The 26,752-nt window shown below is 52.5% G+C and overlaps 2 protein-coding genes and 1 long non-coding RNA gene across 4 annotated transcripts in view; all 3 read left to right on the top strand.

Moving 5' to 3' along the window:
- Positions 1 to 298: 298 nt before the first annotated feature.
- DAPL1 (death associated protein like 1) lies at positions 299 to 7,382 on the top strand. The gene is made up of 4 exons (XM_065070099.1): positions 299 to 455; positions 3,694 to 3,781; positions 4,843 to 4,906; positions 7,119 to 7,382. Exons 1-4 carry the CDS (start codon positions 398 to 400, stop codon positions 7,236 to 7,238), a joined length of 330 nt encoding a protein of 109 aa, XP_064926171.1. The 5' UTR covers positions 299 to 397; the 3' UTR covers positions 7,239 to 7,382.
- Positions 7,383 to 8,783: 1,401 nt separating this feature from the next.
- Positions 8,784 to 13,951, top strand: LOC110364202 (uncharacterized). Its single transcript, XR_010473928.1, has 3 exons — positions 8,784 to 10,512; positions 12,467 to 12,556; positions 13,183 to 13,951. It is a non-coding gene; the product is annotated as an uncharacterized LOC110364202 (long non-coding RNA).
- A 1,815-nt stretch (positions 13,952 to 15,766) lies between these two features.
- The window catches only part of TANC1 (tetratricopeptide repeat, ankyrin repeat and coiled-coil containing 1), a 67,654-nt gene continuing 56,668 nt past the window's right edge, over positions 15,767 to 26,752 (top strand). For both annotated transcript variants that reach the window (XM_065070090.1, XM_065070088.1), the window contains exon 1: positions 15,767 to 15,926. The gene's annotated coding sequence lies outside the window, so the exon portion shown is untranslated. The remainder of the gene's footprint in view (positions 15,927 to 26,752) is intronic.

Here is a 26,752-nt window from a genome sequence, read left to right as displayed (position 1 = left end):
TGTATGAACACAGAGCTTTGCTGGGTGGGAAAAGGTGTCCAAAACAGAGAAACATTGCATTCTAGTACAAACCAGATGTGGGACTTGGAGGAGACATGAGCAAATATGGGATAAAGAGAAGTTCATCTTGAAATAAGAAATAGAAAACATATATGAAATGTATAGAAAATCATATGTGTAATGTATGTAATGTGGCACCACCACTTCTCTTGCTTGGCTTTGGGTTGAACCTTCGGTTGAGCGCTGTATCCCGACGCGCACGCGGGCCGCCCGGGCCCGCCGCACAGGGGCGCTGCGCGCGGCCGGGGCGCTCCCGCCGCTCCCGCCGCTCCCGCCGCTCCCGCCGCTTCCCCGCCGCGCTCCCGCCGCTCCCGCCGCTCCCGCCGCTCCGCCCGCCATGGCGCGGGGAACGCGCCGCTCGCCGCTCCCGCCGCGGGGCCGGCGCCGCCCGGCAGGTAGGGAATGGGGCCGGGGCCCGCCCGGGCTCCCTGCGCGGAGGCGGCGGCACAGGCGCTCTCGCTCCGCGGCAGCGGGCAGCCGCTGCAGCCGTGCCCGGGGAGCGCCGTGCGGGCGGCCCCGCGGTGCGTGGCGGGTCTCCGAGGGGCCGCCGCGATTCACCGCCACCGCGGCTGCGGGCAGCGCCTGGCACCCGCCGGACCTGCCGCACCTGCGGGCCCGGGCGCGCCCGGCCGGGCGTGAGGGGGCCCGGCGAGCGGCCCGGGCCGGGCCGGCCCGTCTGCAGGGCAGCACCGGCGGGTCCGTGTAGCCCGAGCGCGGAGCGGCCCGGCCCGCTGCTCCCTTCGCCCAGCACGGCCCGGATCGGACCCGGGTGACACGGGCCGTGGAGCGGGACCGGCGGGCTGCGCTCTCTGCCGCAGGTCCCTACGAGCGGTTATAGCCTGGAGAGCACAAGGCAGAACTTCTCTGTCCCATCGTACTGTAAAACTTGGCTTGGTTGTTAAAGTTTATTTTTTCAAGCATGCTTTTACATGAATTTGTGATGTAAGTAGTTTTGGCTTCCTTCTCCGCTTTACTTGTCTCTGCCCGTCCCTGGCTTCTTGTGTCTGTGGCAGGGACAGTCGAGTTGGCCCTGGAAGGGCCTTTGAACCACCACAGGTTTTAAACCATCCCGCCTGGACACCTTCCTGTGTAACCTCATCTGGGTGTTCCTGCTCCATGGGGGGATTGCACTGGATGAGCTTTCCAGGGCCCTCCAACCCCTCACATCCTGGGATTCAGCCGGCGGCCTGGGCTGGGAGCTGGTTTTTCTGGCTGTGCGTGACAGGAGCCGCGGCCGGTGAGGCTGATCTGTGCCCGCGGGGCGACCGGCGCTGGCACGGGAGAGGCGGTGGGAATAGCGTGTTTCAGTTCTTCACTCACCGAACAAGGCAGGCTGGAGGTGCACACCTTTGTTCTGACCATGGTGTCCATAAGTAACCCCGGGATTCAGCTGAGCTCAGTGCCGTTGTTTTCCATTTGGATTGGTTGCTTTTTGGGGGGTGTGTTTGTGTGTGTGAGGGGTTTGTTCGTTTGTTTTGGTGGGGAAGAAGAAGGATATTCCTCCCTTCTTTCTTTAAAAATAGGTAATGTTTTCAATATAGAAATCAGTAAATATTTTGGCACTTAGCTCTTAGCTATTAACTGTTAGATTACGTGGCTTCCAAGGTGTTTACAATAATCTAAAACCTGAGCTCTGTGTTAAAACTTTGACGATCTCTTAGTTGCTTTGGCAGAAGAAGCGCACACCAGTTTTCTGTTGCATTGCGAGAAGCGTCCGTGTTCCCCTTCCGCGGGGGCCGAGCAGCTCTGGCCGCGCGGGTGGCAGCTGTTCTCAGCGCCGGGAAGAGACTGGAATAACTCCTGCACTACTCCTAATTATTATAAATAACTTTCTTCTCTGGGCTTGTTGGTAGTAGACACGATTCCCAATGGGCCCGTTAGTGTTTAAATATGTCTTCCCATGTTGTATCTCTCTCTCCTTCCACCTCCGACACCTCAGCTCCTGTTTTTTATAACACCTTGTAGGTATAAAATGTCTTTGCCTTGTTCTGGGTCTGGATCTCTGCACCCTGCTAAATTAAAACTGTAAAAAATGCTTCCATTTAGAAATCGACAGTCCTGCGTGTGTGCTTGGTGCAGGTCCCAGCCCCAGAGTCGTGGATCTAGGGTCAGTCAAGGTTTTTTATCCACTTCCAAAACTTTAGGTGTGTTCCTATTTGTGGTTTGAGTCGTTCCTAAAATACTTGGGGTAACTAGTGCTGGTGTTCTGGATGAGCTTGTTCAAAAGAGAACAGAAAGTCAAGAAGACACCAGCCTAAGGACCTTGTAATACTCCAGGATATTTTGTGTCTGTGGTATATGGTGGGTTTTGTTCTGTTGTGGTTTTGGTTGGTTTTAACCCTTTGTCATTGATGTTTAAAGACACCTGCCCTGTTATCTCCCACTTCCAGAGATAAGGAGCGGCGGGTATTTAGAATCTTGTTTCTGTCCACTGGCGGATAATTGGAAACGGTTGATGCTCCCGTTTCAGGGGACACTTTCCCCTTGGCAGTGAGACCCACAGGCAGTTTTGCTCAGCCTGGCTCTCTGGTGCACTCACAGCACAATTGCCGGGGCCGCAGCGCAGCTCCCGCCGCGGTGCCGTGAGCCGCGTGCGTGCGCCTGGAGAGCAGAGCCCGGTGCCGGTGCCGCAGGACTGCAGCGCCCGGAGGCTGCTCCACACACGGCTGAAGGAGAGTTCCTCTTCCTAAAACCAAACCCGCAACCAGGAGCGAAAGGTCAGATTTGATAGCAATGGGTGTTAGTTACGGATGGACACATCTGCTCCCCCTAAAATGCCCAAATACATTTTGCGTGCTATTTAGCTGAGTAATTCTTGAAACTTTTCTCCTGTACCCAAATATCTGAGTTTGAAAACTCCAGTCTTGGTTATTCAGTATAAGACTAGGAGCCTCGCTGTAAGATGAAGCAATTTCTTCAAAATAATTAGGAATGCATACAAAATGTGTTCTAACTTTCAGAGATTTAAAACATAAAACCCCCTTGCGACCAGGAAGGAAGTCTTGCTTTCAACAAGATGGTTTGGAGAACTTTACATGTTCTGTGTTCGGATTTGAATTTTCTGACACGCCTTACAACTTCAATTGTTATTGTTAGGTCACCTGGAGCTTAATTAGTGCTAATTGGTTTTGTGATTGGCAGATATCTTAATAGGATATAATTAAACTTGTTAGAACACAAGTACAAGAAAAGTTTGTAGCTGGTTGTTATCTGCGTTATTAGGTTTATTCTAGAATACGAGAGCAGCTGATGAAACGTTTATGGCTATCAGTGGCATTGTGCAACAACCTGAAAGTGATTAGAGGTTGGTTGGTTGGTTTGCTTTTTAAACTCAAAATGGAGGCTATGACAGCTGAGGTTTGCGGGGGAAGAGCGTGTGTTAACGTACGGTGTCAGGACTGACTGCAGCTGCGTGACCAGAGCCCCCGACCGCCGGCGTGCGCGGCGGCGCTGAGCCCGCGCCGCACAGGGCGGTGCTGCGTGACCTGTGCCTGCGCTCAAAGTGAAGCACAGAGCTACAAATTGAAAGATGATTCCTTGTTAACAATTATCTGTGTCTTTCTTCTCTAAGGATACATAATGTAGTATGTAATTCTGTAGGTATTTTCACATAAATGTGTTTTCTTCTTGCAGTCAGAGCTGGAGGTATGAGAGTGTCTAAAAAGCAAGAAAACGGACCGGTGGAGAAAAACGCTAAAGCTGCAGGAAAAGAAAACGCGAGGTACCGCACTGCAGGGATTGTTCCCTGCGCCTTGTAAAGTTGACGGGGAACCCAGTGATAGAACGGCAGAGTGTAATGCCTCATGACAGGCAGATGCCTGCCTGACAGTTTTCTGACAATACATTACATTTGCTCATAGTTTGGTGCGTTCTTGAGTTTTTGTTGTTGTTTTTTAATAACTTGGAGTTCAGGTTTGTGCTGGTGCGTCGGAAGGTGCTGACCTCACGGGCTGTGCAGGTGCGGTGTCGCTGCTGTCTGGGCAGTCAGCTGCCCGGTGGCACAGACAGGCCTGGGATGACTCGTGTTTGCCAGTGTGGCAAGGTGATCAATTGCCAAAGTGAAATTCCAGTAGGAAATGCGTCTTGCCCGATCCACAGAATCGTTAACTAAAGCAGTGTCTGCTTTGCCAAGAGTCACATTTAAGTTTCCTCATTCTGTGTAAGGATCATAATGATTTTTCTTGGCTCCATTTTAAGCTGTAGAAGTATCAGTGCAAATACTGGTATCATCAGAAGAATGTGCATTCCACAGCTCTTCCTCTTGCTGAACTTGGTTATTTCACATCCACAGATCATTTGTTTGTGCAATACTGGTAACATAGCTGTTCTTCACTGGAATATAAAGAAGTTAATGGGATAGTAGTCTTGCTTGACAATTGGCTGCTGTCAGAGGAAACGCTCTCCAAAAGCAAAGGGCGAATTTCTTTCGTGGGTCTAGACTGGAAGTAAGAAAATTACAAAGCCCGATCTTGCACTTCTGGATATCAGTGCTCAGGTTCTGTGACACTGCTCCACAGTGTACAAAAAATCCCTTTTGAGATATTCAGGGACATTTTAGATATCAAATTTTTGTATAAAACTATATCTGAATAAAGCAGCCTGCAACACACATTTTGCACTGTTCTATTCTGAGACAGCGTATCTTCTTAAATATCATATAGTCTTTAATGTGATTGAAGGATTTAGCTCCAAAACCTAAATTTCCATTACAAAATGTTTTGTGTTAGGTGTGGAAATGAAAGAGAGGAGTGTTTCTGAGCACCTTTCTCGTTTGCTTTGCAGCGCCGTCGCCAGTTTTGCGAGAACTCGGCCCATGGGTGTGCTGCTGGCCGAAGTGCTGAGCAAAGTAAGTACAGCTGGAAGGGCAGGATACGTGGTTAGTGGGACATCTGCATACAGCTCAACTGAACAAAAATATCAAACCCTGAATTGTCCTTAAACCCCTGGTATCTGACATTTCCGTGTTCGTCATCTACCAGTAACTGCTCTTGAGATTCTCTGTTTCTTCAGCAGTTGTGTGGCTAAAACACTACCCTGTTTCCCTGAAAATAAGACCTACCCTGAAGATAAGCCCTAGCATGATTTTTCAGCATTTTTGAGGGTGCTCGAAATATAAGCCCTACTCCAAAAATAAGCCCCAGTTGCAGTTCACAAAAAAGTCAATTTAAATAGTGTCCAGGCAACTATACATGTAAAAAAGTAATACGTTTTGGAGCAAAAATTAATATAAGACCCTGTGTTATTTTTGGGGAAACAGGGTAGATGGTTAGAATGTACCTCACCTTCCCTCCCGGTTCTGTCGCGTTTGGTCCCGTTCCTGTTGAACACTAAGTAGTCCAGGGTGGTCGTGTGGCCCTGTTACAGGCAAGTACAGCAGGGTATCAAGGTGAGATTACAACCCAGAGCAACACCTCGTCCCGAGTTCTGTGTCCCGCGGTGGCAGTAGCTGTAGCTCGTGCGCGGGTCTGACGCAGGAAGCGGGAGCTGCAGCGGCGGGCGGGCACGGGGCAGCGGCACAGCGTGTTCCCTGGGAGCTGCAGCGGCGGGCGGGCACGGGGCAGCGGTGAGGGCAGCGTCAGGCTATGGTGGTCCCGGGGCAGTGGCACAGCGTGTTCCGGGGCAGTGTCAGACTGTGCTGGTCCTGGGGCAGTGTCAGGCTGCGGTGGTCCCGGGGCAGTGTCAGACGGCAGTGATCCCGGGGCAGTGTCAGGCTGCGGTGGTCCCGGGGCAGTGTCAGGCTGCGGTGGTCCCGGGGCAGTGTCAGACGGCGGTGGTCCCGGGGCAGTGTCAGACTGTGCTGATCCTGGGGCAGTGTCAAGCTGCGGTGGTCCCGGGGCAGTGTCAGACTGTGGTGGTCCCGGGGCAGTGGCACAGCGTGTTCCGGGGCAGTGTCAGGCTGTGGTGGTCCCGGGGCAGTGTCAGGCTGCGGTGGTCCCGGGGCAGTGTCAGGCTGCGGTGGTCCCGGGGCAGTGGCACAGCGTGTTCCGGGGCAGTGTCAGACGGCGGTGGTCCTGGGGCAGTGTCAGACTGTTCTGATCCCGGGGCAGTGTCAGAGTGCGGTGGTCCCGGGGCAGTGTCAGGCTGCGGTGGTCCCGGGGCAGTGTCAGGCTGCGGTGGTCCCGGGGCAGTGGCACAGCGTGTTCTGCAGCTGCTGCGCCTCAGGCCTCACAATACAGAGTCAAGCGTCTTCGTCACTTCTCCCTTGGAAATCCTATGAGATCATTTACAATTTTGTGTTGCAAAGCTGTTGATGGACCCTTCTGGTCATCATTCTAACAGGTACCGTGCAGTGTCTCGCCAGGCTGTGGGTGCAGACTCACACACCTCTGCTTTGCAAGAGCTGATGGAATGAGCAGCTTTTTAATTTGTGTGCCTATCTGAAGGTCTGACAGTTACTATCTGTTGTTCATACACACGCAGTCTTTAGATTCTGAAGCACACGGGAGTTCCTCATCCGTAGAGCTTGGTAAAGCATCAGTTGCGTCACTTCAACGTCAACCCTTCATCAGCAGGTCAGATGATAGCTTTAGTGTGCAGGCCCTGAAGTTTTGCTCAGATTGTTTGCTCAGGAGAACAGGCACAGCTCGTCCATTTCTCTTGCACTTGTCCCCTCCCTGCTCTGACCCACCACTCACTTCTGCTGGTTTCCAGGATCTCGTATGTGAAGCTTCCGCAGTACTTTAGAAAGTGATAATTAGATACTGTAATGATGAAGGTTTGAATCTGGGAAAGTAAGAATTTGAAGCAATTTACTGTTAACTCTGACATACTTTTTACTCCGTTTTCCTTCCTTTGACAGCTCGTTCTCTGAACCACTGAAAAAAGGGAGGGAAGAAAAATCAGTAGTTCATTGAATGTAGTGGGGCCAATAGCACTTTGAAAACAGAAGTTATAGTCACATGTACAAGTCACCATGAGTTTTATGTATTGACCATTTGGACTTTTTGTAGTCAGGTTTTACTGCCGTTTTTAAACTGCTTTTGTCTGATGGAATTGCGGAAGAGGACAGCACAAAAGCTGTATTCTGTCCCAACTTTCCCCCTGCTTTAATGTTACAGATGAGCCACAAAATTCATGCAGCAGCGTTACAAGTCGCTCACCAGAAGCCACGGCCTGCCTTGGAGAAGTTCACACTGCCTAGAAGAATTCGCATTATTCAACAGCCACAGAAATGTTAAGATACTTATTAAAATACTCATGTTTACTTAAAATTGAGTTTCTGTTCTGACTAGCACTGAGCACACTGGGGTGAAATGATTAAAAGCTGTGCCTGGTATTGTACTATATTTCTGCTACTGACAATAAAATACTTAAGAAGAAGAGTTACTAAATGTGCTTGGGATTTATTAAAATATTACGGCTTCTGTCTAACCTGGTTGTACAGGTGTACAGTAATTACTCAACACTAAGGAGTCCAACAGCTTCACTTACTGTGTGAATTGTGACTGAAGTACTGGAATCTGTCAGCCCTCTTTATATATTCTTTATATATTTGTTTATTTAAATTTAGTGATAGCAGAGCTGAAGCGAACATGACCCTAAGGAAGCAGGTCACAGCCGACAGGAGTGGTTTGTGCTTTAATTGAGGCCGTGTTCCATGCTGGCTGTACGACAGGCTTGCTGCGTAGTGACAAACCTCAGGAAGCCCTGGGAGAGATTTCCGTGCAGTGGAGAACATATTTTGCCTGGCGTTCTGTAAGGAAATGCAGCAGATCCCTCTGCTGGGCTGCGGACGGCAGGGAGAGCCGGGTGAGCGCAGCCGGTGTGCGCCTGGGGCGGGTGGGGGAGCGGGGGCGCGGCTGCGCGGGACCTGAGCTGCTGGGGGAACGCGGGGTTCCGGGCTGCACAGACACAGCGGGTGGAACGCGGGGTTCCGGGCTGCACAGACACAGCGGGTGGAACGCGGGGTTCCGGGCTGCACAGATGCAGCGGGTGGAACGCGGGGTTCCGGGCTGCACAGACACAGCGGGTGGAACGCGGGGTTCATGGCTGCACAGACACAGCGGGTGGAACGCGGGGTTCCGGGCTGCACAGACACAGCGGGTGGAACGCGGGGTTCCGGGCTGCACAGACACAGCGGGTGGAACGCGGGGTTCCGGGCTGCACAGACACAGCAGGTGGAACACGGGGTTCCGGGCTGCACAGACACAGCGGGTGGAACGCGGGGTTCATGGTTGCACAGACACAGCGGGTGGAACGTGGGGTTCGTGGTTGCACAGACACAGCGGGTGGAACGCGGGGTTCCGGGCTGCACAGACACAGCGGGTGGAACGTGGGGTTCGTGGCTGCACAGACACAGCGGGTGGAACGCGGGGTTCCGGGCTGCACAGACACAGCGGGTGGAACGCGGGGTTCGTGGCTGCACAGACACAGCGGGTGGAACGTGGGGTTCGTGGCTGCACAGACACAGCGGGTGGAACGCGGGGTTCGTGGTTGCACAGACACAGCGGGTGGAACGCGGGGTTCGTGGCTGCACAGACACAGCGGGTGGAACGTGGGGTTCGTGGCTGCACAGACACAGCGGGTGGAACGCGGGGTTCCGGGCTGCACAGACACAGCGGGTGGAACGCGGGGTTCGTGGTTGCACAGACACAGCGGGTGGAACGCGGGGTTCCGGGCTGCACAGACGCAGCAGGTGGAACGCGGGGTTCCGGAGCTGGGCTGGCGCAGCGGGTGGAACGCGGGGTTCATGGTTGCACAGACACAGCGGGTGGAACGCGGGGTTCATGGTTGCACAGACACAGCGGGTGGAACGCGGGGTTCCTGGCTGCACAGACGCAGCGGGTGGAACGCGGGGTTCATGGTTGCACAGACGCAGCGGGTGGAACGCGGGGTTCACGGTTGCACAGACACAGCGGGTGGAACGCGGGGTTCCGGAGCTGGGCTGGCGCAGCGGGCGGTGCTTGGCACAGCTGGCCGGAGCCGGGCAGGCGCAGCTCCGAGCGGCTCTGCAGTGACGTACCGACCGAGGGCCGAACCCAGCGTGCCATTTCTGACTCGTGTCAAACCGCGGCAGGTGAAACGGCAGAGAAATTACTCGTGGCAAATCTGGGAAGATACCGTGAGAGAACAGTAACAAAATACTGTGTTGCTTAAAGCTTCTATCCCTTCCAATCTGTACTTGTTTAGCCTGTTTTTCTCTAAGCAGCATGCACAGGTTTGCAAGTCGTTTCAAGTGCAGTGACCTCTCCCTGGTGTACAAAACCCAGAAGCTCTGGTAACAGGTACACACATAACCCAGGTGTTTACTGAGCGTGTCTTTAGTTTCAGTGGTAGAGTATATTTCTAGAATGTACCAAAAAAAATTCCTTGGTTTAATCAGTGTCATTTGTGCTATTCGTATTGCCATGGCTCCTGTTGTAACTCCCGCGGCAGGTTCGCACTGAAGCCCCTCCTGGCTTTGGAAGCCCTGCTGTCCCTGAGGCCACAGTTTAACGTGCTGCCGTTCCTCCTGGTCCCTCGCGCACCTTCCAGATTATCCTCTCCTGCTTCACACGAGCAGCCGACCAGTTTAGCGGGAGGAATGTGCACTTCGCACTTTGGAGCACTCGTGAGTCAAATCTTTTCCTGGGTGTGTGTTGGGATTCTGTGCAGCGGCCAGAGCTCCGTTCGTGCTGCTCCCAGCCTGTTCCGTGTCCCCCCGGTGCCAGCGTCCTGCGCGACAGCACACTGCTGGACCGGCTGGCACTGCAGCTGTTCTCAGCCCGGCTCAGCTGCTGCCAGCGGTGAAGGCGCCTCGGCTTCCCTGGAGAAACCAGTCACGCTTTGCCCTTTATTCGGCAAAACCATACAGAGAACAATGATTCAACATAATAGCATGTTTATTGTTCTTGCCAAACTTGGCCACAGACTCTACGCCTGGCTATTATTCCACTCTTGATTAATGACAAATTTTAGATCATTTTATTATCAGAAATTTCAGTCTGGCGCTTCATTTATAGCAGGCTGCCACTGTTAGCTCATTCTTCATCGAAGAGGACTTCAGATCCGGGAGTCTGAGAATGGCCGACTCTCTAACTCTCCAGCTGTTTGCTAACACTCAAGATTTTATCGAGCCTTGCGGCTCGTATCAAGAGTAGCTTCAGAAACGTCAGTGGTTCTTTATTACTCCGCTTAGCCACAAGAGGCTGCTGTGTGCCCGCAGCCTGCGCAGGCTCTGCCCGCCCCGCTCTCACAACACACGGCTCTTTGCCTACAGGGACCTGTATTGTAATCTGCTCAAACAGTTTCAAAGGAAAAATAATAACTCCTTTATGAAAGCATCATTTGGTGTTTCACAGAGGACATGACTTCCTAGAAGTTGTAAAGATACAAAGGGCATAACCCGATGGTAAACAAAAAGTGGTTTCTGATTCCGTGTCCTTCCTGCGTCCTCTGCGTTCACAGCTGTAGGCGATGACCCGTGAGAGCAGCGCAAGGAATGGGGTGAAATGTGTACTGTATTGGTACCAGGTGAGTTCAATGAGCTAATTAAGATTGGCTGTTTTTGTAGATGTTTTCTTATTGTGTTTCTAAATGTGGTCTCTTCAGAACAAATTCATTGCTTCATGACCAGGGAACACTGGAAGCTGGATACAGCATTTCCTACCCAACAGTTGGGTGGAAAGGGATGGGATTTCCCCAGCTGCCTTCAGTTACACACACCGCTTTTCCGCTTGGGTTTACAGCTGGTGATTAAGTCAGAAGTTGTTTTTATATAAAGGAATGATTAAGACTTTTCCTAAGCTACTATTAAACATGTTTTATATCATAGCCATCATTTGAGTTGCACAATATGCATTTAGTGTATACTGAAATAGAACAGTCACTAAAATGAAGATTGACTTTAAAATTTAAATCCAACCTTCTCCTTTCATTGTTGATAACTCTCTTAAATTCCTTCCAGTTTAAATTTTCCGTATCTGGTGTGCGTTCTCAGAGTTAAAGAGCTGGAGCAAACCGAGATATCCGTAAGCTACAGAAGCCTGTTTGTTCTCACGTTACTATCGAGAAACATCAAAAAGCAGTGAAATGCAAGATTTCTATTGAAAAAAAACAGCTGAAACTGAAAGCTTTTTACTTGGTTTATTCTGTGGATCTTAGCCTTAAAAAGTCCAAAAGCCCAGTTTAGAATGAGCTGGTTTTGTTGGAGCTGTCCCAGACAGGCAGGCGCACGCTTGCTGTCCGCAGGTGCGCTGCGGTTTCTAAGGACAGCACTTCAGAACGGGTTACGAAGAGCCCTCCAATTACACTGCAAACTCCAGCTGCCAGTCCTCTGGTGGCAGCGTAGAACTGGCCTTGCTGCCTTGAATTGCAAGGAATAAAGAGAGAAACCTGGGTGGGGCGGGAGAGGAGCGGATAGTAGAGTGTGCCGAAGCTCTGTAAGGATTCAGAAATGTGGCTGACAAAACTGCATACACTGCATGCACCTGCTGGTTTATATGCTATTCTAAACTAATAAGCTCACACTTCACAAATTGAAGAACCTTAAGGTTGAAGCTGGTAGGGATGATAAAAGGCTCATACCTTTAAATGTTTCATATCTTTAGTTCTAGCTTCTTAGCATCTACATGTATTTGTGCACAGGCCAGGAGTGGCTGCTCACTCGTTTTCGGTCACTGCCTTTAGAGCCGCCTCAGTTAAGGGGGCGACGTGAGGAACTCTGGATTAACAAGAATTCTCTCAAGTGCCTTCTCACTTGTGCTGTGGTTTCTTGGATTTCAAGCCGGAGGCTACGTAAAGTGCACTCACATTTTCACTCAAATGCGACAGTGCAGTACTGCCATAATCCCAGGTTTGCGGAACGGCCGCTGGGTTTGGCCGCTGGCGCCGCGGCGCGGAGCTGCCGTGCTGCGAGCAGGGCCCGCGCCCGCGGGTCAGCACACCTGCGGGACGGAATAACGAAGCGCACCGCCCGCCTCTTGGTGGTTTTCTGATTCACTGGAGCAACAGAAGAGGCCTGATCTCCCACACAAACCATGCAGAAGATAAATAAGGAATCAATGCTTATCTGCAGATGAAATAGAAAACTCGTTGGGTAACTTGGATCTACTCTTGCAATGCTTTAGTCTTCTGTGTGTGCTGTCAGTCCAGCTCCTGCAGTGAGGCAGCAGGTGTACTAGTTACCTTTTTCTTTCTTCTCTAAGCAACATCTGGTTCAGTGTAGTGAAGCCATGTGGATTTCTCTAAAAAGTAATCCTTAACCAGAAAATTTACACCTTCTTGGACATCTGCAAATCCAACAGTCACAAAGCTATTGAATATAAGGTTGTGTTGATTCTAGTTCTAGAACAAGTTGTTTTCTTAAAATCAGTAAATCAAGGATTTTCTATGAAATTATTATTTTGCATGAGAATGAATCTGACAGGATAAAAGCAGCTGCATTGAAAAGAAGCTCCTAAAATTTACAAAATTATCTTATTTGCAGAAACACTCCAAACCCAAGAATTGAAGTATTCGGCTAAGACAAGAAGTCCAAACTAACATAAACAGCCCTGGAGCTGAGCAGAAGTGAGAGGTCTGGTTTCTTATTCCCCTAGTCCCCAGCATTACAGTGAACATTGCTGCCATGGTCTAGGATTCCTGATTTCCCCCAGAAATAAATAAATAAAAAGAAGCTTTAAAAGTATGAGAAGCTTGCATGAAAAGTGTGAGACTCTGTGAGAGGAGGAAAAGGAATAGCTGAAGAATTTGGGCGTCTGGGAATGGACAAATCATGTGAACAAATGAGTGGAAGGAGCAGAGGGCAGGACAGTTAAAGTAGAAAAGCAGCTGTGGGCTGAATTCTTCCCCAAAGCAAAGCACTGGTGAGAGCACAAATGTTGGCGTTGCTACTATCAAAAGCCTTGCTCTACTGAGACAGATAGGGAAGCAGCAAAATCATGCCCTAGTTAAAAATACTTTTATTCTGAGGTTTCCTGTGGAACAGTAGGACCCAGATCCAACTGGCTGTAAATACTGTTCCAGAACTGTGGGTTCATATCCAGAGGGAGGGAGCACTGGGCCTGATGAGGAATAGGTCACGGAACACTGAAGTCATAGCTCTGGTTTTTGTCTTGGATTTTGGAGACAAAGACAAAATCATAAAATGCTGCCAGAACTAAGACGTTTCCTCCACGAGAGACAGAATTCCATTCTCTGCAGACATCCGCCTCGTCACACGGGCAAAATGGGGGGAAGAGAATGTGAAGAAGAGGATTCTCCCCTGGCAGACAGGAAAGCTGCTGGCTGAGTCGCACACGGCGTCCTGCCCTTGTTTTGGGACACGTCTTCTCCGAAGCCAGAGCCAGGAGGTGAGGTGAGAACTGCTCGGGGCGTACCGGGAGCTCGGGCTGCTCCAGCGCCGTGCGAGGCCGCGGTGGCGGAGGTTCTGGGGCTGCTCTCCGTGTGAGCCTCCCGCTTCTTCCTGAGCACCTAGGTGGATTCTCTGGGCTACCGCTCACAGACACGTCGAGAGACGTGTGGGAAATGCCTGCATAGCGTAGAAAATGTGCTGGAATACTCTGGCACTGTAATCATTATTTTGCACTTAAATTCATTTTTAGTTTTCCATGATGAATTATATACGAAAATAAAGGATGGCTTGCCCAGCAAACTTCAGCAACTATTTATAAATGTATTTTGGATTGTCCCTACATTTTCCTTTTTTGGTGTGAGGAGGATTCATTTTTTTGAAATTAATTATGTGAAACTCTATTGTAGAAGTTACATGTAGGGAAGCCAAGCGCTTTGGCATCTACACAGGGAATAGCTGGAGTGCTGGACATCTGGGGCAAGCATTTTGAGGCTGGAAAGAGAAAAACACATCAGAGGGGTATTTCTGCTACACATTATCAACTGTTGTGCTCATAATGATGGCGTTCAAACCATCACTGCTAAACTTAGTCTTCCTCCTCACCCCCTCACTTTATCACTAAACCCATTAATGTGAGATGGTTATTGACATGTGAAAAGCCAGAGAGGTGCTCCGAGTGGCCGCTTTGGTACAGCTCATCGGGATTACACAGGTGGTGGTGATCTCAAGCGCACCAAAGTGAAAATACAATTTTCTTTCTCATAAGCCCCCTGTTGAGCCATCTTTTTGAGGAAATAAATATTTTAAGACAGTTACTGCGAGGCATCATCTTGAGCCTTCCGATCACTTTTGCAGTTCTCTTCTGTACCTTTTGTAATTTTTCAGTATCTTGGAAAATATGAATAGAGAGGCTGCAAATAGATTTACCAAAGCTCTCCTCAGAGGTAATGCCACCTCTCTGCACCCCCTTGCTCAGCCCTTGTTCACACAAAGAATGCGCTAGCTTTATTCTGCAGCAGCATTCACGTTGCCTGGCTTTACAGGCCTGAATCCTGCCCAAGGTGCTGCTCTTCAGTGCGTCCCTCTGTGCTGCTGGGGACCGTGTCCCTTCTGCACGGAACCGTGTCCTTCCGCACGAAGCCGTGTCCTTCTGCACAGAGCCGTGTCCTTCTGCACGGAGCCGTGTCCTTCTGCACAGAGCCGTGTCCTGCACAGAGCCATGTCCTGCACGGAGCCGTGTCCTTCCGCACGGAGCCGTGTCCTTCTGCACAGAGCCGTGTCCTGCACAGAGCCATGTCCTGCACGGAGCCGTGTCCTTCCGCACGGAGCCGTGTCCTGCACAGAGCCGTGTCCTTCTGCACAGAGCCGTGTCCTTCTGCACAGAGCCGTGTCCTTCCGCACGGAGCCGTGTCCTGCACAGAGCCGTGTCCTGCACAGAGCTGTGTCCTTCTGCACAGAACCATGTCCTGCACGGAGCCGTGTCCTCCTGCACAGAGCTGTGTCCCTCCTGCACAGAGCCGTGTCCTGCACAGAGCCGTGTCCTGCACGGAGCCGTGTCCTTCTGCACAGAGCCGTGTCCTGCACAGAGCCATGTCCTGCACGGAGCCGTGTCCTCCTGCACAGAGCCGTGTCCTGCACAGAGCCGTGTCCTGCACGGAGCCGTGTCCTCCTGCACGGAGCCGTGTCCTCCTGCGCAGAGCCGTGTCCTGCACAGAGCCGTGTCCTCCTGCACAGAGCTGTGTCCTTCTGCACAGAGCCGTGTCCTGCACAGAGCCGTGTCCTCCTGCACAGAGCCGTGTCCTCCTGCACAGAGCCGTGTCCTTCTGCACAGAGCCATGTCCTGCACAGAGCCGTGTTCCTTCTCCCTGAAGGTGCCATTTCCAACCTGCCTCCTAAGCGCCTTACATGGCCCAGTTCAGCAAGTGATGTGGCTGCGCCGAGCGATCTGTTGTTATTTTTATTTATAATTCACCCATCTTTTTGTCCTTTGAAGACCTTACAAGACAGGATGTAGCTAATTTCAGGTTAGCGATAAAGAAGGCTGCACTGCTTGAAGTGGGATCACGGCACCTGTGCTGCGTGTGCAGCCCCGGGACCGCCCGTCCCCGGCGGGGCTCGCAGCCCCCGGCCGGGCTTGGGGCGCTCACAGCCGGGATGGGGTCACGCAGCCCCGCACGCCGCAGCGCAGGCGAGCAGGAGCCGCGGGGACGAGCAGATGCCCAGGTGTTCTCGGCAGCCTCGTGGCCCGGGCGGGCTGGCGGGCGCGGCCCCCGCGGTGTTCCTGAGGTGGCGAAACGTTCCGCTCCGCGAAGGCGGCGTCTGCCGGGCTGTGCCGCCGGGCCGGGGCCGCCCGCTCCTCCGCTCGCCGCGCTGCGGGCCGGGAGCCGCGGGGCCGCGCCGAGGGAGCGGCGGGAGCCGCCCCGCCCCGCCGAGCCGGGCTGTGCAGCGCGGGGCGGGGACTGCAGCCGCTCCTGAGCTCATCCCCGGGCTGCCCGCGGGGGAGCGGAGCGGAACGGAGCGCAGCGCCGCCTGGGCCGCCCTGCCTGGGCCGCGCCGCCGGAGCCGCCGTGCGGGGCCGGGCCGCCGGGCCGAGGTGAGTGCTTTTCCTTCCCCATGCTCCTCTCTCCGCCGGGCCGGGCGCGGCCTCTCCGGGCGCTGCGCGGGGTCGGCGGCAGCGGAGGCGCGAGTGAAACTTTCCGGCCGAGGAGCGTGTGCGGGCATGTCGGGCTGGGGCCGCGGGGCGGGGGCCGAGGGGCGGCGGGGCCGGGGCCGGGGCCGGGGCGGTGCCTGTCCCCGGGCCGGCGGGGCCTGGGCCGGGAACGCGGGGAGGCCGGAGGGCCCGGGGCCGGCGGAGCGGGCGGAGGCTCCCGCAGGCCCGGCCCGGAGCCGCCTGCGCCGCGGGATCGCCGCCCCGGCACATACCGTGCGTGTCTGTGACTGCTGCCGTTTCATGCCTTTATCAGCAGAGGTTGGGGCGAACCCAAACAAACACAAAACTTCCTTTCGGGAAAGCTTGATTTCTTTGTGGTTACTTGATGGTCAAATGCGAGAAGCCCCGCTGGAACGGGCAGCGGCCGCGGCGGTCTCGTTAGCCGCGCCAGCTGGAGTTGATGGCCGTGGCCCGCACCGCGCTGTGCGGCGGGCTGCCCGCGGGTGTTCGGGACCGCAGCGGGGCCGTGGGCCTGCCCGCTGCCATGACCTTGCTCTGGTTCCCAGAACAGGAGGTCCTGCCCTTGTGCTCGTCACTGTTGCCTGCTATGATCTCAATAATACAACGATAATTTGTTTTGTCTTTTAATATGTGAGTTACTAATAATGTATAGTAACTGTGCATTTTGTAACATGCTTCCTAAAGTTTTCTGATTTTGCCAGAGTGTTATTTTAATGATTTGTTTGTTGTAGCCCCGTAATGCATATTTATTGAACAGAGAGTAAACTGAGTCCTGAGTGATTGTTTTCGAAACCAGAATGTGACTGAAGACACCTTTCTGTGAGGATGAGCCTTGGGGGGGAATGGGGGTTCGTACCTGTTTCAGTGTGACACTGAGGGGTCCCCTCAGCCCCGTCCCTGCTCTGCACCCCGCCGTGAGATGGCACTGGCACCGGCGGGGCTGGGCTGGGCGCAGGCGCTGCGCTCGGTGTGGGCCGCGCAGCGTGCGCGTGGGAGGCAGTCTGCAGGAGCTCTGCTGCGTTACCGTGTGGTAAGTGTTGCGCTCATCCAGGCTGCTGCAGAGTTTTGCAGGACTGTTCAGAACATGTTAGTTGTTTGTGAGTCCTGTGTTAGCTCGTGTTTGGTAGCTGTTGCTTAAAAATAACCTGATGCTTATAAAACTAAAAATACCAGGAAATAAGGGAAATGAGTGTGATACCTTGGATCCCACAGAATTTCCTTCCACTGTAGTTTGCTATGCAGCTGCCCAGAATGAACCTTCCCCATTTGTTCTGATCTGACAGTTAAGTGCTGGAAAAATAGCATTATTTCATGAAACAATGCTGGTAAACGAGGTAAGCACAAAGACAATAGCTTTTTGCTATTGCTAGGGCAGTGTATTTACAGCTGGGTGTACATGGATGCTCTCAGAGCTGGTTGTCTCTCTTTCTCAGTGTAGCTAACCATTGGAATGTCCAAACGGTGAGGAATTATGTCTGCTTTAGAGCCAAAACATATTTGGTTCATGGCCAAAGTTGCTCAGCTTCCCATAACAGTCTGTAGGAAAAAGACATTTAGTGTGTGTAACCACAGTCTGAGGTGGATGCCATAGCAACTGGGGGATGTGAGCGGGCACTGCTGCACGCAGCTGAGCGCTCTGAGCAGACCTGGCGTGTCTTCCGTTAGCTGGACTGCTGTCGTCCGCTTTAAGCCTTTCTTTGAGGAGGAAAGTTTAATCAGCAAGCCTTCCAACTCTCGTGTGTGTGAGAACATTAGCCTGATCTGCCGGTTGGTTGTAATGATACCCATAAAAACATCTGTCAGTCAAAGTTTACATTAATGGTTTTAAAATTGAGATTTTTCTGTAGAGATGCTGTTTTGACCACAGGTTGGTATTTCAGGCTCTGTTAGGAGGTAGATATTTGTGTTTTGCAGGGAAACGAAGGAAGGTCAGCTTTGGGTTTTGTGGGTGGCTCAGGTTTGAGAAAACTGGGTTAGTTTATGTCTTTTGGTTGCTTAAGGCTCCTAAGACTTATTGTGGAGATTGGAGAGTTTATTTATCACAAAGCTGTGGCAATGGAAGGGAAAAAGTATATGGCCTAACAAATGTCTGAGGTCCTATTTTTCTGAAATACGTTTGCGTGTAGGAGGCACTGCTGCTAGAAAAGGGACTTCTGGATAAATAGGACAGTGTAACACCAGCCTGAAAAACAAACACACACCAAAAGGCAAGCACCGAAACAGCCTGATCCTCACTGTGTTTGGGTTTGTATTGAACTTCAGTCTCAAAAACTTATTTACATTAAAAAAAAAAAGTTTGTTGGAGCCTTAAACTGTCTGATCTTGTTCTGAAGGGCAGTGAGTAAAAGGATCAGTTGCTCATTAATGCAAAATATCTATTGTGTGGCCTAATATTAATGCATCTACTTCCTATGCAATCTCTTACAACCTCCTTCTTTTAAAATTCGTTGCTTAGCATGGCTGATTAAATCCTTTAGCATTCATTGTATGTAGGAAATGGTGTAAGGATGTTTCAGCATGCTCACCTGGTTAGGTTATCTCCCGCAGTATAAAATACGCTCGAGATGGCGAGCTGCCCTCCGCTCTGTGCTTAGCCTCACCACGGCCCGTAGGACTCCTGCGGTGTGCCCGTCCTGCTCACTGGGGACGGGGACAATTTTAAGTAGTCTGAACCAGAACCTGGTGCTTTGCCATCCAGTTCTGTGCCTCGGCAACGTCCGTGCCTTTGATCTCCTTATCGTAGCTGAAAAATGTCCCCTTGCTTCCCCCCTCCCCTTTCAGCTTCGTAAAGAGAGTAATGCCCAAGTTTGCTTTGTAGTTATTTCAGGTTTCTGTGCTGTATCAGGGACACACCACTGTATAGACTTCTTTTTGTCCACTCCTGTGTCTTGAAATACATGTGTTGTGACTCATGGTAATGCAATGACTTGGACTTTTAAAGTGCTGTTTCTCTTGCCATGTTTTGGCAATTCTGTTTGTATTTCTTCCTCTCACTGGGAGGAGTCTCATTAAACTATAGGCTCGGTCTGTAAAGGCGCTTGGTACTGGAATAGTAAACTTTGTAATATCTTGAGTGTTTGGCTTCCCTGTATAACGTGTGGAGATGCTCCGGTGTGTAAGTAGTTCAAGAGAGTCGGGAAGCAGAAGGCCAGGTAACAGAAAGTCTCTGTCAGAGTTATTTCTCTATTCTGTGACCAGCAGCCGTTGCTGGAATATATGCTTTATTTCCAATCTAGTATGTCATTTATTTTGTTTCCTTTTCTTGATCCGGAGCAATAATTTCTGAGGAGGGTTCCCATTAGGAAGCAGAAGTTCCCCGTGTGTGGGTGCACACCTTGCAGAGCAGCCAGCCCGCCGGGTTTGCCGTGTCCCCCATCAGTGCCATGGGGTGCCAGGCCCCACGTGTTCGCAGAGAACTCTTCTCTGCGCGATGCTTTCAGCACGAGAATCTCGCTGGCTCTTGAACAGGGAACAGTTCTGTGGTATCAGTCAATGAGCTCTTGGTGTAGCCATTAACAGGTTTTAGATGTCTTTGAGGTCAAATCAAGAGCTGCTTTTAGGATCTCGATGTTGCTGAAGTTGGTGGCAATGCTCAGCAAGTTGTTGCACATTTGACCTTTCTGTGTAAATACTGAGAGTCGGCAGGCGCAGGGGCTGCGGGCGCTGCTCTGTGGGTACTGCTCAGGCACTCTGCCCTGCAGATGGCCAAAGGAGTTTTGCAAATAGGGCTGATTTTGAAGTCACCTCCTTCTTCCTCATGTGCCTTGGTGAATTCAGCTATCTCTAGATGTGTATGAAACTGGAAAACTAGATGGAGCATAGAGTTGCAGTGATCTTAAATATCATAACAACGGGAGGTACAAAGCTGCAGATGTGTATTTTGAATCTCTCTGTGCATTTTTCTTATCAGCCGCCTTCAATTTATGGTGTTGCTTTAAAATTAGAACTTGTGAAGTACGAATAAATGCAGATTTCCATGTTTTGGATTTCCAAAATACCGAGTGGTGCTAAAAGAGAAAAAACTCTATAACCTACAGTAGAGTTGTTCGCAGTCTCATTTTAGCCCACTGTAGAATTTCCCCTCTGATTGGTGGTCCAGCTATTACTGAAATTGAACTTCTGTATTTTTTTTGAAGAGGAATCACTTTGCAGCATGGTAAGAACGAACCAGTCAAGGAGACGGGTGCGGCGGCGCCGGCCGTGCCTGCAGGCGGGCGCTCCAGTGCTGAGCCGCCTGCTCTGCTGCCCGCCTGTCCCCGCATCGAACGCTGGCAAATCTACCCTCAAAATATTCCAGAATTAGCATGTTTGTAACAAAGTCTGAGCACTCGGTAAGGACTCGGCTTGGCTTAGTCCCTGCTGCTGTGGTCAGTCCTGCTGTTCAGACAGTAAAGCCGGCCCTGCTGGGAGCCCTGGCTGCTGGCTGACTCCTGCCCTCCCCAGCGGTGTCACCGTTGTGCGCCCATGGCTGACTCCTGCCGTCCCCAGCGGTGTCACCGTTGTGCGCCCATGGCTGAGCTGCCCTCCCCAGCGGTGTCACCGTTGTGCGCCCATGGCTGAGCTGCCCTCCCCAGCGGTGTCACCGTTGTGCGCCCGTGGCTGAGCTGCCGTCCCCAGCGGTGTCACCGTTGTGCGCCCGTGGCTGAGCTGCCCTCCCCAGCGGTGTCACCGTTGTGCGCCCGTGGCTGAGCTGCCCTCCCCAGCGGTGTCACCGTTGTGCGCCCGTGGCTGAGCTGCCCTCCCCAGCGGTGTCACCGTTGTGCGCCCATGGCTGAGCTGCCCTCCCCAGCGGTGTCACCGTTGTGCGCCCGTGGCTGACTCCTGCCCTCCCCAGCGGTGTCACCGTTGTGCGCCCGTGGCTGACTCCTGCCCTCCCCAGCGGTGTCACCGTTGTGCACCCATGGCTGACTCCTGCCCTCCCCAGCGGTGTCACCGTTGTGCGCCCATGGCTGAGCTGCCCTCCCCAGCGGTGTCACCGTTGTGCACCCGTGGCTGAGCTGCCCTCCCCAGCGGTGTCACCGTTGTGCGCCCATGGCTGAGCTGCCCTCCCCAGCGGTGTCACCGTTGTGCGCCTGTGGCTGAGCTGCTGTGCCCAGCGGTGTCACTGTTGTGCGCCCATGGCTGACTCCTGCCCTCCCCAGCGGTGTCACCATTGTGCGCCCGTGGCTGAGCTGCTGTCCCCAGCGGTGTCACCGTTGTGCGCCCGTGGCTGAGCTGCCGTCCCCAGCGGTGTCACCGTTGTGCACCCGTGGCTGAGCTGCCGTCCCCAGCGGTGTCACCGTTGTGCGCCCATGGCTGAGCTGCTGTCCCCAGCGGTGTCACCGTTGTGCGCCCGTGGCTGAGCTGCTGTCCCCAGCGGTGTCACCGTTGTGCGCCCGTGGCTGAGCTGCCCTCCCCAGCGGTGTCACCGTTGTGCGCCCATGGCTGAGCTGCTGTCCCCAGCGGTGTCACCGTTGTGCGCCCGTGGCTGAGCTGCTGTCCCCAGCGGTGTCACCGTTGTGCGCCCGTGGCTGAGCTGCCCTCCCCAGCGGTGTCACCGTTGTGCGCCCATGGCTGAGCTGCCCTCCCCAGCGGTGTCACCGTTGTGCGCCCATGGCTGAGCTGCCCTCCCCAGCGGTGTCACCGTTGTGCGCCCGTGGCTGAGCTGCCGTCCCCAGCGGTGTCACCGTTGTGCGCCCATGGCTGAGCTGCCCTCCCCAGCGGTGTCACCGTTGTGCGCCCGTGGCTGAGCCCTGGCTGGTGTGCGCGGGCTGTGCCGCAGCACATGGTGCACACTGGGGAGCGTGCAGGGCTGAGGGGCTGCTGCTGCTTTGCTGTGTATGTCCTATGTGCCTGTAAAGTGTGTGCTGGGCTGCATTCCAGTTCCATATATGGGGGGGTTGCGTTCTTTAGGGGTTGGGTTTGGGTTTTTTGGTTTGTTGGTGGGGGGTTTTTTGGTTTGTTTTTTTTTGGTTTTCCTTTGTTTTTTGAGACTCAGTCTTGGTTAAATTTAGATCCAGCAGGAGAGAAGCTGGAACTTGTTAGCAGCGCAGGAAACGCCCTGCAAGCGGGTTTTTGATGTGTTTGTGTGCAAACGTGAGCGCGGCAGCTGCCCGCTGGAATTGGGCTGTGCGGAGCTCTGCTCGGTTGGGAGTAGCTTTGCACCTTTAAATGTTGTGTCAGGTTCTGGTGGAACTTTGCTGCTATGCTCTTAATGTAATTAAGTATTAAACATACATGACTTGCCAAAAGCCAGTAGTTTTAAGTCAGATTCAAAGCTATTGTACCTAAAATAGCTGAGGTGTTTATTTGCTGAAAAAGCCAGAGGCCACATTAAACTGCTTTGGTTTCTCTGGAAAAATATTAGTATTTGACTGTGCTTTTCTTATTTCAGTCATTTGTGATGAAACTAGTCCATGTCTTTCTTAACAGATGTCCTTTCCTTAGAGTCTCTGTTTCTGACCGTACTTTAACAAGTTAGGGTTTGAACAATATACAAATAAGAACAAACAGAAGCAAGATATAACCTTTGCTTTTTGAAACTCAAATGGGATGGAAGTTTCTGGAGAGTTCACTGTGTGGGGTTGGGTTTGGTTCGGGCTTGGTGTTTTGCCGTTTTTGTTGTGGTGGGTTTTTTGTTGTTGTTTTGATTTGTTTTTGAACAAAAATGAGAGAACTCCAAGTCCTGTCAATGTGCATTTTGGAGGGGGACGGCTTTGTGGTTTTCGCTAGAAGTGCCTTTGAGTTGCGTTGGTTGTTTAGCTAATGTGGTTCCGGGCCTGCTTTACACAGGGCCCAGTTCCCGCTGATGGCTCAAAGGGATCTTTCTGTGTCGGTAAAGGACTGAGCTCCTGGAGTTTTGTACAATCTTTGCCGCAAACTGGAGGTTTGAAGACAAGAGGGAGGAATATTAGTGTCACAAAGCGTGGACGCGGTTTTGCTATGACAAAGTGAAATTTTCAGCACTGCCCAACCCCTGATACAGAATCCCCGTGTGCACGCAGGAACTGCTCTGAAAAGTTCAAAAGGAACAATGAAGAGATGTCAGGGCAAACTTTGCATTGTGCTCAGATAAGCTGTACTTGGCAAAGGCGAGTGGAGTGCAGGAGCCCTGTGCCGTCCCGTGTGGTGCGCCAGACTGAGGTGCAGTTTGGGAGTTCACTGATGCATGTAAAACTCTGGGAATACAGGGCTGGTGTGCACAGGGGGTTGTTATTCTCTAAGTCATTGTTTGTGCCACTGTTGTATTTTCTGTAAGTCTGCAGTAAGTCAATCGGCGAGCGACGGGCGCGCTCTGTGAAGAATTACACACAGAGGAACTGGGCCTATTTTGAAAGTCTGGGGGAAAAAGATCTAATTAATGGTGGCGGTTTTTGGTGGCCAAAAATTCTAAAGCTTGTCTTTAAAAGCCAGCATGGAAAGGAGGGCAAAAGCGACATGGAGTTACTCTGGAGCTCAGACTTTGTAGAAGTCTGCACCAGAGGCAGGTGGCGGCAGGTTTGTTGGAGAGGGCTTGCTCCCGCCCCCCGTGCCCCGCAGGGGTTGCGGCGTGTGCCCCCAGAGCTGTGTCCTGCGTGGCGCTGGGAACGGGCCTCTGGAGAGCTGGTGCCGCGAGGAAGGCGCTCCGGAGCGCGGCGGCGTCCGCGAAACCCGCCGCTGTCCCTCGGCCTGCTGGAAACAAGGCTGGTTTCTTCCTGTGTTCATCATGTCTGCTAATAGGAAAACCAGGTGCTTCTCTCCTTAGAGTCTTGCTTGAGCCTCCTTTCTTTCTTAGCTTGCTTCGGGAGAAAATCGGAATTTTGTTTCTCTGCAGTTTTTCTTCTCTCTGATGGGTTTTGAGCCAAGTGGATTCTTGTTGGAGTGGTGTCTGTTCTCTTCACAAGTCAGTGAACTTGGCTCGTTTGATTTACATGGGACCTGCAAGCATGCCATTAACAGGTTACGGTGAGACATGCTGTCTTGGCAAACTTGTAAAGATTTACACAGAATTAAGATTTTCATGAATTTTTTTTTGAAGGATACAAGTTTGTGTTCCACTGCAAGTTAAATTCTGGTTGTGAAGATTTAAATTTGGGGGTTTTTGCACATTTGCCTGTGGATGGAATGTTTTCTGGCATCTGAATTAGAGGCTTTAGTGGTGCTTGGCTGTTTAATTACTGAAAGCAATAGGCCAACTGTAAAATTGTAATAAATATAGGCTTGCCAGATATTTCATATTTTTGGTAAGAGCGTGTAGGATCTTGTCTACACCAGGGAGTTAGTGCAGAAGAGGCAGGGTGTGAATGTGAAGCACTTCTCCCCTTGCATAGACAAGCCTTTAGTTTTTCTTCAAGAGCAAACTCCGGGACGTCCTTGTCCCTGGTCCGAGCTCCGTCGGGGACTGGCGCTCACGAGGGCCCGTACCCGCGGTGTGTATCCAGCTCCTGTGAACAGCCTCTTGGGCTCGGTGGCTGCTCGTGTGCAGAGAGCACACGCCGCTGGGCTGCGGCGGGGTGGGGGCGCGTGCTGGCGAGCCTGTTGTGGTGGGCGCTGCTGTCGTAGGTGTTCAGACAGCTCGCTTTAACACCGCCAGAAGGTCTCTTGGTGCTACTGCGTTGTACATTAAAATGAAAAGTGCTTTAAGGGAAAAACAATTGGAAGAATAGGGATGTTACGAGTGTTTACTTGTAGTTTACACTATAGAGGAATGCCCAAGTCTTATCCATAAAATAGCATAATCAAGTAATTAAAAAGGGAAGGTTTACATTCACAAGAGACAGCCAAAGGTGGCACAGCAGCGTGTGAGAAGGGGGGTCGGGAGGGTGGTGTTTCTGCCTGGCCACATTCCTCTGGCTGAGGGAGGTTTTGGGAGACAGCTGGGCCAAACTCACGGTTTGGGGTCAGCCAAGGGAGCGGTTTCGGCCCGCGCACCCGCCAGGAGACGCTGCTTGTTCTCCTGTGTGACCTGTGCAGCTCCGTGTGTGTCACCTGTGCTGGCCGGCACTGCAGCTCCGTGTGTGTCACCTGTGCTGGCCGGCACTGCAGCTCCGTGTGTGTCACCTGTGCTGGCCGGCACTTCAGCTCCGTGTGTGTCACCTGTGCTGGCCGCACTGCAGCTCTGTGTGTGTCACCTGTGCAGCTCCGTGTGTGTCACCTGTGCTGGCCAGCACTTCAGCTCCGTGTGTGTCACCTGTGCTGGCCGCACTGCAGCTCCGTGTGTGTCACCTGTGCTGGCCGGCACTTCAGCTCCGTGTGTGTCACCTGTGCTGGCCGCACTGCAGCTCCGTGTGTGTCACCTGTGCTGGCCGCACTGCAGCTCCGTGTGTGTCACCTGTGCTGGCCGCACTGCAGCTCCGTGTGTGTCACCTGTGCTGGCCAGCACTTCAGCTCCGTGTGTGTCACCTGTGCTGGCCGGCACTTCAGCTCCGTGTGTGTCACCTGTGCTGGCCGGCACTGCAGCTCCGTGTGTGTCACCTGTGCTGGCCGCACTGCAGCTCCGTGTGTGTCACCTGTGCTGGCCGGCACTTCAGCTCCGTGTGTGTCACCTGTGCTGGCCGGCACTTCAGCTCCGTGTGTGTCACCTGTGCTGGCCGGCACTTCAGCTCCGTGTGTGTCACCTGTGCTGGCCGGCACTGCAGCTCCGTGTGTGTCACCTGTGCTGGCCGGCACTGCAGCTCCGTGTGTGTCACCTCTGTGTGTTGGTCATCACTGCAGCTCCGTCTGTGTCACCTGTGCAGCTCCGTGTGTGTCACCTGTGTTGGTCATCACTGCAGCTCCGTGTGTGTCACCTGTGCTGGCCGGCACTGCAGCTCTGTGTGTGTCACCTGTGCTGGCCGCACTGCAGCTCCGTGTGTGTCACCTGTGCTGGCCGCACTGCAGCTCCGTGTGTGTCACCTGTGCTGGCCGCACTGCAGCTCCGTGTGTGTCACCTGTGCTGGCCGCACTGCAGCTCGGCACACATGTGATGTGTCTGAGCTTTGTGTTCCTGCTTGTTTGCACATTTTAGGGTCACTTAGGAGTTGCATCTTGCTCCTGTCTTTCTTTTTTTGGGGGGGCGGGTAGAGGGATGTGTTTGTCAACAGACGCATGTAGGCAGTTGCATTCTCTGAGGGAGATAACTGTCTGCATTGCATTTTCAGTACAGGTTTCCAGCATTTTCTGGTATGACTTGCCCTACTGGGGCAGGGCCTGGACCAGACAACCTCCCGAGGTGCCTCCCAGCCCAGCCGTTCTGTTGCTCTACCCTAATCACGGAAGTCTTAATGAGTGCGGTTACTTTTATGTTAGGCCTGTGGAGCAGGAAGTGTCTGACGTGTCCTTTGTACAGAGTTTGGATGGAGCTCTGCATTCGATTTCTTGCTAAAGTGAGAGATTGTGATTCACAACCATTTCAAGATCAGGTGTTTTATGATTAGGGATTATAGAAAACACACTGTCCTAGAATTTCTAGGGATAGCTGACATGGGAGCGGAGGAAATAGACCAGAAGATGTTTTTCAACAAATGAAAGAAATGCTGGAAGAAGCCTTCACTTATAGGCACTAAGCATATATTTTCATACTGTGTCCAACTGCATTCTCCCTGAGTTGTATGCATCTGCTAAGCAGATACTGCCGTGTTTCCCTGGTACCGGCTTTGGCTTGGCAGCAAGTGATTTCAGTTAGCGTTTGGGGCAACTCTGTTTTCTGAAGGGTCGTCAGTTGGTCTGTTGAAGGCGTTGGGGTTCAGACGGTGGTGCCACAGTCAGACCAGATACAGTAGATGCAGGAGGTGACATGTTGGGCATACAAA

Source organism: Columba livia, chromosome 7, assembly GCF_036013475.1.
Source record: "Columba livia isolate bColLiv1 breed racing homer chromosome 7, bColLiv1.pat.W.v2, whole genome shotgun sequence".
NCBI classification, from domain to species: Eukaryota; Metazoa; Chordata; class Aves; order Columbiformes; family Columbidae; genus Columba; species Columba livia.
Note: the sequence above shows the minus strand (reverse complement) of the source record. Positions and strands in the feature narration are given on the sequence as shown.

What these genes read in the sequence shown, in the direction of transcription:
- DAPL1 (XM_065070099.1), top strand. Translation starts at nt 398, where the DNA reads ATGGCGCGGGGAACGCGCCGCTCGCCGCTCCCGCCGCGGGGCCGGCGC. An exon ending in GGGCCGGCGCCGCCCGGCAG is followed by an intron (nt 456 to 3,693) that starts GTAGGGAATGGG and finishes TTCTTCTTGCAG; the next exon opens with TCAGAGCTGGAGGTATGAGA. An exon ending in TGGCCGAAGTGCTGAGCAAA is followed by an intron (nt 4,907 to 7,118) that starts GTAAGTACAGCT and finishes TTAATGTTACAG; the next exon opens with ATGAGCCACAAAATTCATGC.